Source organism: Anoplopoma fimbria, chromosome 14 (genome assembly GCF_027596085.1).
Source record: "Anoplopoma fimbria isolate UVic2021 breed Golden Eagle Sablefish chromosome 14, Afim_UVic_2022, whole genome shotgun sequence".
Taxonomy (NCBI): Eukaryota; Metazoa; Chordata; class Actinopteri; order Perciformes; family Anoplopomatidae; genus Anoplopoma; species Anoplopoma fimbria.
In genome coordinates this window covers 3961435-3972264 of record NC_072462.1, presented here as the reverse complement: position 1 = coordinate 3972264, position 10830 = coordinate 3961435, and the positions used below count along the sequence as shown (strand labels likewise).

The 10830-nt window shown below is 38.7% G+C and overlaps 2 protein-coding genes across 3 annotated transcripts; one reads left to right on the top strand and one right to left on the bottom strand.

Moving 5' to 3' along the window:
• Positions 1 to 986: 986 nt before the first annotated feature.
• btf3 (basic transcription factor 3) lies at positions 987 to 5223 on the top strand. 2 transcript variants are annotated; one of them, XM_054612379.1, is made up of 6 exons: positions 987 to 1069; positions 2325 to 2393; positions 2754 to 2867; positions 2980 to 3181; positions 3355 to 3417; positions 4713 to 5223. In XM_054612379.1, the coding sequence occupies exons 2-6, from the start codon at positions 2325 to 2327 to the stop codon at positions 4757 to 4759; spliced, it is 495 nt and encodes a 164-aa protein (XP_054468354.1). In that variant the 5' UTR covers positions 987 to 1069; the 3' UTR covers positions 4760 to 5223. The 2 variants fall into 2 exon arrangements, with proteins under 2 accessions (XP_054468354.1, XP_054468355.1); XM_054612380.1 differs by having other exon boundaries at positions 1019 to 1132.
• A 354-nt stretch (positions 5224 to 5577) lies between these two features.
• Positions 5578 to 9667, bottom strand: ankra2 (ankyrin repeat, family A (RFXANK-like), 2). The gene is made up of 9 exons (XM_054612688.1): positions 9545 to 9667; positions 9105 to 9436; positions 8863 to 9021; positions 8703 to 8768; positions 7992 to 8089; positions 7757 to 7882; positions 7572 to 7638; positions 7344 to 7424; positions 5578 to 6620 (listed from the first exon to the last, which is right to left on the bottom strand). The coding sequence occupies exons 2-9, from the start codon at positions 9379 to 9381 to the stop codon at positions 6565 to 6567; spliced, it is 930 nt and encodes a 309-aa protein (XP_054468663.1). The 5' UTR covers positions 9382 to 9436; positions 9545 to 9667; the 3' UTR covers positions 5578 to 6564.
• Positions 9668 to 10830: the final 1163 nt, after the last annotated feature.

The following is a 10830-nucleotide window of genomic DNA, read 5'->3' as shown; positions in this document are numbered from 1 at the left end:
GTTTGCACTATATCTATGCTGCTGTAATCCTGTACATTTCCCCGCTGCAGGATTAATAAAGGATTATCTTATCTTATCTTATCTTATCTTATCTTACAGTACCAGTCAAAAGTTTGGACACACCTTCTCATTCAACTACTTTATATCTAAAATATAAAACATATTCTGGTTTGTTGAGCATTTGTTTGTTTACCACATAATTCCATATGTGTTCCTTCATAGTTTGGATGTCTTCAATATTAAACTACAATGTAGAAAAAAATAAAAATAAAGAAAAACCATTCAAAGGTGTGTCAAAACTTTTGACTGGTACTGTATATATATATATATATATATATATATATATATTATTTATTATTTTATTTTATATGTTTTACTATTATACATGTTTTATTACATATAAAATAAAATAAATAATATAATAATATATATATATATATATATATATATATATATATATATATATATATATATATATATATATATATATATATATACAGTACCAGTCAAAGTTTGGACACACCTTCTCATTCAATGGTTTTTCTTTATTTTTTTCTACATTGTAGATTAATATTGAAGACATCCAAACTATGAAGGAACACATATGGAATTATGTGGTAAACAAACAAATGCTCAACAAACCAGAATATGTTTTATATGTTAGATTCTTCAAAGTAGTTGAATGAGAAGGTGTGTCCAAACTTTTGACTGGTACTATTATAGATATATATATATATATAAATATATATATATATATATATATATATATATATATATATATATATATATATATAATATATGTGTGTGTTCCTTCATAGTTTGGATGTCTTCAATATTAATCTACAATGTAGAAAAAAATAAAGAAAAACCACTGAATGAGAAGGTGTGTCCAAACAATCAGTGGCCTCCCAAAGCACAACAACTCTGTTTCTTCAGTGTTGCCTGCAAAGCTGAACTCCGGGTAATAAAACCCTCCCGCGCCTCAGTGCGCTTTTCTGCCCTACGTCACTTCCGGCCTCCTCTCTCGCGTCCATCTTGCTCCCCGCATGTGTCTGCTGTTAGTGTCCAGGTCAGTGAGGAGCTTTACATTCCTTCTACCCTGCACTGTTTCCCCCAGATCCGACGGCACGAGGTAAACGGAAGCCCTTTGTCACCAAATGGATGAAAACACGCCGTGGGGGTTTGAAGCTAACGTTGCTAATGCTAAGTGTGTGTGTGACACTAGGCTAGCTCCCTGTTAGCATAGATGCTAGCTGAAGTTAGCCTACAAGTTCAGGCACAAAAGCTAAACCACACCTTGTTTCTGGCTGCTTCCTGCTCATGTGTGCAGGAGGATTTCTCCAACATGTCACCACCTGTTTTACACACTGTTTTATATGAAACAGATGCATGTGAAGGCCAAGTTGCATGCTGGGAATATATGTCTACATTGTGTGTATATGTCTGTTTGAGAGCTCATGATGTTATTGTATTTACAGTGCATTGGACATGCAAAACTAAATCTGATTAATTTTAATTTCTATATCAATATATAGGAAAAAAAGGTGCATATATATATATATGTTTAAAATGACTTATGTGCATTATAGAGGAATATGTAAATGTGATATGTGTGCATGCAACTCTGCAGTAATGTGATTATTGCACATGTGCATCACTAAAACCTCCAATAGGGAAGGTGTCACTTCTTTTGTAATGAAGTTGTTTTCATGCAATCTACTTTTGGTACAGCTTTGGTACTGTGATACAATTTATAATACATTTTTTGCCAGGATGTCAAATTCCACCGGGTGTGTTTGTTTTCCAATAATTCATGTTGTGAGAAGGGTGGGATCACCCACACAGCCTGGTGGTTAAGATAAAGCCCCCAAGATAAAGGCCATGCTTATTTTTTTGTCTTCTGGGTTAGATTGGAGATCAGTCAGTCAGCACATGTAATAACCAGATCACACCAGTGTTAAAGTCACTAAATGCATTAGACTCAATTTGTTACTTGATGTCAGACAGGCTAAGATTTCTAGTTTGTTTCAGATGTCTCATTGTCAGTGGGTTGCAATTTGAAAAGCTCATCTCTATACTTGCATGTCTTTTGTGTTGTCTTCTCTGTGCTGTATTTTCAGCAGCCACGTGCAGTTTTGTCAATTACCCCCAACATGTTCTTTTTAGCAGTTTAAATTCTTGCTGTTGTACGATTGTGAGATATACAATATTGCGGTTTCGCCAGATTTATTTCAAAATACCCTAAATGTATTTAAAACATGGATGCTGTCAGTATAAAGATACACAAAGATGAATAATTCTTTGTCATGTGCTTTATTTTTCAGATGAGAGAATCAATTATGAATCAAGAAAAACTTGCTAAACTACAGGCACAAGTCCGCATCGGCGGAAAGGTAAGTTACAAAATGAACCCATTATCACAGGTTACAGGAAAATGCTTTATATTCTGCTACACGCTCTTCCATCTCTGCGGTTTCTTGATGCTTTAAGTCCACTCAGGCAGTGCAGCTGCAGATCTGAACAAGTTTTTAGAGGTAGTTTCCTTGACAACCATAGTTTTGGTTACAAAACGGCAGTCATTTTAGGGCAACAGTGCATTCTGGTCAATTGAGTCAAAAACAGCCATTAGCTTGAACGGTAAAAAAAATTCCCATATCTAGACTCCACAATATGATAAATACAGAGGATGATGCATGAATCGATCATTAAGAACTGGAGGTTTACACAGATGTTTGTTTGGATTTTCCCCATAGGGCAGTGCTCGCAGAAAGAAGAAGGTTGTACACAGAACGGCAACCGCAGACGACAAGAAGCTGCAGTTCTCCTTAAAGAAACTCGGCGTCAACAATATCTCTGGAATCGAGGAGGTAGGCATAAACCTTCATCCCAGCGATGTCCCACTGGGATTAAAAGGTGAACCTGTTCCAGCAGATCTTGTTCTATTGTTGTTAACCATATCGAACTTTGTTTCTCTTCCAGGTTAACATGTTTACAAACCAGGGAACAGTCATCCACTTCAACAATCCCAAAGTGCAGGCCTCACTCGCAGCCAACACCTTCACCATCACCGGCCACGCCGAGACCAAGCAGCTGACCGAGATGCTGCCCGGCATCCTGAACCAGCTGGGAGCCGACAGCCTGACGAGCCTCAGGAGACTCGCTGAGGCTCTGCCCAAACAGGGTCAGTAACCTGTCGTACTACTGCCGGAAGAGTAAAGTCAGAATTTAGCATAAAGGACGCTGTGTTTTCAGTGTGGTCAAACGTGTTTAGAGACGAGTCTTGCTGCCCTCAGGATCGTTCTCACCATTTAAACTGCTCATCAAGCTTCTCACTGATCTTCTCTGTTCTTGCAGCTTCAGATGGAAAAGCGCCTATTGCAACAGTAGAAGAAGAAGATGAAGATGATGATGTTCCAGGTGAGTGCTTAAATGTCTAGTTTATGCATTACGTGAACATGCATTTGTTTCACCATTCAAAATGAATTGCTCCTTAGCTTTTTATTATCTATTAGGGCCACTATCCCTTTGTTTTACATTGTTTTTCACCACGAGCACCAACAGGAGGATGCTTCCCCTCATCCTTTGTATGGACGAGTTTGTCAACACTCAATCTGGCAGCTTTAGAGCGATGAGGATGATTCCTCAACGAGACAACGTGTACGGAGATAAAAGTAGAACAGCCACCAGGCCGATCTGCTCGCACAAACGTGTGTTATGATGCTGTCTCTCTGACATATACAGCTCAGGATGGACCAACACGTCCACAACAAGCTTCTCCTCAGTAATTTGCTGAAAAGTTCCGAGATTTTTAACTTCAAGCTCTCAGAGCAGCCGCACAAAAAACTCTGATTGAGGACATTTCAAAAAAGATGCTGGCGCTTAGAAAAGTACTCTATGTGGACGGAGGTCCTTATTTGGAAATGCTTCTTCACACTCGTCCATTACGGGAAAATGTCTTTTCTTCTGCCCTTTCTCTCAGTTAAATAACCATGGCAGGTTTGTTTTTCTTTTGGCTCGTGAAAGGGGTCACATGAAGGGGATTCATCACTGACTTCAGAGTGATGGTGCATTGCTGGGCTTTGTATTTAAATCTCATGTTCATTGTTTATAAGATCTTAAGATCAAGTTTGCTTTTCTTTGTGAGGAAAATTGGACCAACACATGAGGTTGCCATTACAGCGACCTCAGCTTTTCCCAGGACGTCTCTGCCTGTAGCTCCAGCCCTCGCTAATGTACCAAACCATTACACGCGTGTTCAGCAGTAGGAGGGTTAACAGCCATCGCCATCATGTTGTTATTGGAGTGAAGTTTCCTCTTTGTTCTCCCACTGAGGGAACATGTTCACTCAGACCTTTTTGAATTGTTTCCATTTTAACCCCTCGACCCTTTAAGCCAAAACTTTGAAAGGCAGATTTCTCACATTTCACAGAGTAATTGAACACAACCGTTTGATGCTTTACCCCGGTCATTTTCACAGCTGCTCTCTGCAGTTACAGAGGGAACCCCATCTGTCCAGCACATTGCAGTCTTCTGTGGGAGTCGGGGAAAGATGAGCAAATCATTTGGATTGCATCGCACCGAGTATCACGTTTCAGATAAACATGCGTTTCCTGAATTGTGCTCTGGCATCTCCCGAGAGTCATTTGTGCAGATGGACTTGCCTTTTCTCCCCGAATCAATCAGCTCACCACCGAATCTTTTTGTTGTTTCAGATCTGGTGGAGAACTTTGATGAAGCATCCAAGGATGAGGCTAACTAGAGGAAACGGGACTCCCCGAAGTGTCAGAACTTGACGGGACCGTGTGAGGCACAAGATGTTTTTTTTTCCTGTCTATTTCAAGAGGTGGAGAGCTAAATGTTAAAAGTACCCGAGAAGATTAATAATCCGTCAATTCTTGGCCGTGAGCGTTCTGTAAAATGTGCAACACCTGAACAAAGTACTTGCCTACTCTTATGAAAGATCTTTTAGTAATTTTCTTGAACAGTACTCTGAAGTATTAAAAAACCATGGGAAGCAGTATTTAAGGTATTTTAGTACTCATTCCACTTCTTCTTTTCCACCAGACTCTCCACATGCTTGTTGTGCTCCGTGAGAGATTGTGTGTAAAATGTGGTGTTTTTAAGCTCCTGCTGTACATCTTCCATGTTACTGAACCTTAATTCTTTTGTGGCCTCACTCAAACCACCATATCTGGAATAAACCTTTGCTACTGTCATAAAATAGCCACAACTTCTGTTTCTTTTTTCCTCTCGAGTACAGTTTCCACAGCTGAAAAATTGTATTTGCTATTCTGCATATTGGTTTTCATCCTTAAGTGTTTACATTATTATACAACTCAGTTAAAGGAAAAACATTCATGTAGATTTAAAATAAGGAAACAATTTTTTCTTATTGTTTGAATTGAGACGGCATCACTGAAGGATTTCAGACAAAATTGTGATTATAAATATATTTTTAAGGCGATGCTAGAAACAGCATCTCATTAGATTTCTATATATTCATATTCAGTGATGCAGTCTTCTGTACAGCACTCATAAGTATGTTTCCTCCACATGACTGTGACACTGTTTGCAGTTTTAAAAAGATATTTTAATTAAATAACAGCTTCATATCAGTGATAAACAGTGGGTTGACCTTTTATGAATTGCATTCAGATAAATCTCTACAGAATTAGTGAGGTCAGTAAACGTTTTTTGTCGATACACCACCTATGACTGGTATGAACCAATAGCACCATCACACAGTGGCAAACGGCACCACAGAACCCTTGTTGTTGTTTTAATGAGGTGTGAGGTCTATTTAGAAATTCACAACACGTCAGTGGACGTTAGTATCACAATACACAGAAACAAAACAGACCTCACATCAATATACTTTTGTCACATTACAACACAGTGACTAAATTATTCAAATAAATAATGTCAGTACAGCAAACACAGAGATCTTCAGGATCAACAAACAGCTTGGCAAACTCTTAAAAGCAGTCTGTAAAAACCTTTTTTCAATCCAACCGATGATTTGTCCTCATAAGAGCAAAACGAGCTCACTATGAAGACCAGACGGTATGAAAATTCAACATATTACATTGATATTCTCTCGTTGTGGTTAATAAGTTAGTTTAAAAAAAACCCCGCTTCCATGACGGGAAAAGGGTGGAACATAAACAATATTAAAAAGACTCAAAACAAAACCTCCATGCTTGGTTAACACAAAATCAATCCTACACTGCACTCCACATTGTGCAACATACTACAGGTGGAGAGCAGTGCATGCTGGGTTGTAGCAAAGAACTCAACTTTACATTGTTCTTTGAAAATCTGATCAGATTTGCTACTCCACATTCAAAGTGGATAAAAATGCAAAAGTAAAACAGTTTAAAAGAGGGTTCAAAGTTAAAATTCGCACTGCAAAAACCTTCATGTGCGTCATGTCAACAAAAATAATGTTGATATGATGCAACGCTTTTGAAATATCACTCAGTGGAACATAACGTTCCTGCTGGCCCACAGCCTGGCCGTGCTACATGATTGTCCGGAGCCCAGCGCCGTCACTTCCGTCCCCGCTCACTCTCTGATTCCCATCAGTAACTTCAGCAGGTGAGCCTCCATCACCTGTTGGACTAAACACAGAAACATACAATTTTAAATACTAATCAATCATTCCAAGGCGTCATTCACTCCCCAGAAGGGAGGCAGGGAAGTTTGACTGAGTTTTTCTGAGGAGGTTTCAAATTTTTTGGAAGGAAGCAGGATTTTCAACAATTCCTTCTCACATTAAAGTAAAGTCCTACATGCACTTTGCCCACTTTAAAGTGCTAATGGTCAAGGTTTTCAGTCCTGGTTGATTTAGAATTTCTGCTTGAGTGAAAACAATTGAATTGTGCTCAAAGTTTATCAGTCTGGAGTTTTTTTGGGGAGATATATGAGCTTCAAGTTTTCAGAATTGTAGGCAAGGTTCAGTTTTGTGTCTATACAATGGACAAGTCTAAACATATAATGATTTAAATTAAATATTCGAGATTGCCACTATTAATCTGCGTTCCTCTACTTTGGTTCATCAGGAGGATGAAAGGTCAGTTTTTAATCGACTGACATTGAGTAGAAAAAAAATTGCTTTTAATTAAGGCACACATTGTTCCAGTTATGTCAAATTATTTGTATTACTATGATGTACCCTATGATACGATTCACAACTATGCATGAACTACATGTCTTTGTTTCAAAGGATCATCAGTCAGTTTGATGTTTGTGAGAATGAATATTGCCCTCACCAGACAATTATCTGTTTCTCAGTCTGTTTGTACCAACATGTTATCAACCCTTTGTGCTTGAGTTACCCTTACCATTCCGGTGACCCATAGCCACAGCCATGTCCATTGCATTGAATCCAGAATCTGACTCGATGGTAGGATCAGCACCACTCTCTGGAAGACACCCAAACAAACCCAAGACGTTATTTTTGTATATGTTTAGGACCTAAATACTAAAGATTTATGTTTATCCTGTAAGAAGTAACCCGGATGGATATTTGTGACCACAGGCGTTACTTTCAATAACACATTTGTCCTCACCTAACAAGATTTCCACACAGCGCACGTGGTTCCCATGGACGGCGTACAGCAGAGGGGCTCCTCCATTCTGAAACCAACACAAGGATCATCAGAAAACACGCAAGATGTCCCGTATAACATAATATCATTTTTAGTTGTTATATTCTACGAGAGCAGAACATGAGATAAAAGCTCGGCATTCTTACCCAGTCGTATTCATTGACATCAACGCCGCAGTCGATGAGCATCTTCACGATATCAGTGTATCCTTTACTGCAGGCCAAGGACAGTGCGCTCTCCCTCCCTTTGGCCAGGAGGTTTGGGTCAGCACCCTGTGGCGAAGAGTGACGACCATTAAATAAATATATAAAGAGAATATGCTAGAATATATATTAAAAAAAAAAACTGTGAGATCTAAGTGATTCTTTGAGCTTTCCATACATTTTGGAGGAGAAACTCGACAACGGCGATTTGTCCGTGTGCAGCTGCCCACATCAGAGGAGTGAAGCCTTCCTCATCTTGGAGGTTGATTACAGTCTCTGATAAAAATGATACACCAAAAGCAACATGATTACTACATCTATTGCCATCACCATACCCACAATCCTTTGCAGGAGTGCGTCTGTTCCACACTATAATATTTAAAATGCAATGAAGATGCTACAAACTTGTATTAATGTTCAATACTTTGTCTTTGAAATGTTTAAACTATGTGTAAGAAACACACTTCAAAAAGGTTTCTTGTTTAGCATGTTTTATATGAAGTAATAAGACCAGTAGAGCTGAAAAGATTCTTTTTGATAACCAAAATATCGTTTCAGTCATTTTTCAAGCAAAAACACCAAATAGTTTTCTGGTTCCTGCTTATTAAATAAGAATATTTTTCTGATTTACTTTGTCTCATATGATAGTTAACTCTATATTGCTGGGTTTTGAAATGTTGGTCTGAGACAAGAAGACATTTAAAGACGTCATTATGGGCTCTGGGAAATTGCAGCGACCATTTTTCACTATTTTCTGATTAATCGAAACAAAAAAAAAATCAACATTTTAATTATAATAAAAATAATAATTAGCTGCAGCTCTAAACACAAGTGATAGTGAGGTTTGTTTCAGATCATTTCACCACTGCACGACTATCAGGAATTCTACCTTGTTCGATCCTGCTGGCCAGAAACACCATTTCACCCTGGGCTGCAAGCTGATGAATGGACAAAGCTGAGAGGAAAAAAACACGGAGGTATTGATTAACATTTTGACTTAATTCGTGTTAGAAACATTTAATCAAAGTTAAAACGACTTCGGTACTTACAATGCACCAAAAGAGGCGTTGAAGACACCTCGTTGCCACGGTGTTTATTCGTGAGCGTGGTGGACTGTTTGATGGGGGAGAAATGCTTGGTGGTGGAGGGCGTGTAAACATGGCGCACCTGTATCCCCGGGGAAGGTGATGTCTGGATGTTGCACTCAGCTGGAAAAAGAGAAAGAAAACATTTAAAGTAACCGCCTCCTACGTCAGACACCGTCACAAGATAACCACAACAGGCTTCCCACCTTTGAATAAAACAGAAGCCACCTCCAGATCAGAGTTGACCTGGTCCTGGATGTTCTTGCTGTCCTCCTCGTTGAGAGACTTCACAAATCTGGAGCACACGTTCATGTCAAAGCGGTTGGGCAGGATGAACTTGATGCCCATGGCCACATTTTGGGTTCCTGTGTCATCAGGGCTCGCACCCATGGACTGCTCTGTCTTGATGGCACTCAAATCTGGCATCACACAGATCCCCTCCATGTCCTCTGCTGTCCCACCCGAGGCTGTCCCGTTGTCCATCCTCTGGCCCCTCACTGAGCTGTCACACTGGGGTTAAATTGCAGCCACAGCACGCCTGAAACACAAATATATATATTATCACACTACATATAGAGTTAATGCTTCCTAAATGTGGCTGACCTAAATACAGAAGGTCCTGGTATCACATGACTAATAAACTCACCGTGACAAACACATTTGAACATGGAAACAAATTATATGTTTTATAAGTATGTTGTTTTCTTCAAATAAAGCCCTGTCTTACTCCATAAGGCATTGTTTCTATTTAAATACCCTCATGCAGCCACCGCTCTTCATTCGGTGTTGTGACAAATGTACGCATGCGCAGTGGCGTTCGCAAGAGGGTGCATCCACTATTATCTTCCCCCTTTTTTAGGTCCGGAACCTCTACACCATACTACTAAAATAAGATAAAATAAGATAATCCTTTATTTACAGGATTACAGCAGCAGAGATATAGTGAAAACAAGGTACATGGTAGAGAAAACAAACAAGTATTTTAAATAAGTCGGTAAGAAAAATAAAAAATCCACAATAACTAAAAAAATCAATTAAAATCTTATAAATACAGACAGAATAATTATAGTTATAGTATTGCACTTGAGTTTATTTTATTAACTTTGATCTTGTCTAATTAATGGGTAGTGATTTACATTTTTTTGCAGTGTGGTGCAGAAGCATAGGGAACAAAACTGAAAGAAGGAGTATATTTAGACTGTCATCGTGCCACCTGCTGAGGCCTTGCTGACACCCACTGCTACTACCACTATCATTATTAGTCACATTACTATTATTATTATTCCCTGTACTATTACACTTATTGACTTTGCTTCTACCCTGGAGTCTTTGTGCTTTCTCGCTTCGCAGGTTTCCATAAATCGTGGTTGTACCTGGACTGTGGTCGTGCCCACTGCTACTTCGATTATTATTATTAATCACATTGCTATTACTATTCCCTATTTCATAATTATAATTCTACTATAGTCATTGCTGCTTTTATCAGTATTCTTAATGTTTCTTTCATCTCTCTGCATACTACTGTGTTATATGAATCATTTATGTCACATACATTGAATGTGTTGTATCTCTGATATGTTGTTCATTCTGTACACATGACATCTATTGCATTCTGTCCATCCTAGGGGAGTTTTTCCTGTGCTGATGTGAGGATGTCGCATGTGTACAGATTGTAAAGCCCTGAGGCACATTTGTAATTTGTGATTCTGGGCTATACAAAATAAAATTACACACACACACACACACACACACACACACACACACACACACACACACACACACACACACACACACACACACACACACACACACACACACACACACACACTCATGCTCATTCACATCTTGACTCATTGCATTTTTTTCCCTTTGTTTTCTTGTTGTTTATAATGTATTATTATAAATCATATTTTGTAAAAATGCTTTTTCAAC

What these genes read in the sequence shown, in the direction of transcription:
- btf3 (XM_054612379.1), top strand. Translation starts at nt 2,325, where the DNA reads ATGAGAGAATCAATTATGAATCAAGAAAAACTTGCTAAACTACAGGCA. An exon ending in ATATCTCTGGAATCGAGGAG is followed by an intron (nt 2,868 to 2,979) that starts GTAGGCATAAAC and finishes TTTCTCTTCCAG; the next exon opens with GTTAACATGTTTACAAACCA. An exon ending in TGAGGCTCTGCCCAAACAGG is followed by an intron (nt 3,182 to 3,354) that starts GTCAGTAACCTG and finishes CTGTTCTTGCAG; the next exon opens with CTTCAGATGGAAAAGCGCCT.
- ankra2 (XM_054612688.1), bottom strand. Translation starts at nt 9,381, where the DNA reads ATGGACAACGGGACAGCCTCGGGTGGGACAGCAGAGGACATGGAGGGG. An exon ending in ATGTCAATGAATACGACTGG is followed by an intron (nt 7,639 to 7,756) that starts GTAAGAATGCCG and finishes TGTTGGTTTCAG; the next exon opens with AATGGAGGAGCCCCTCTGCT. An exon ending in GGCTATGGGTCACCGGAATG is followed by an intron (nt 6,621 to 7,343) that starts GTAAGGGTAACT and finishes TTCTGTGTTTAG; the next exon opens with TCCAACAGGTGATGGAGGCT.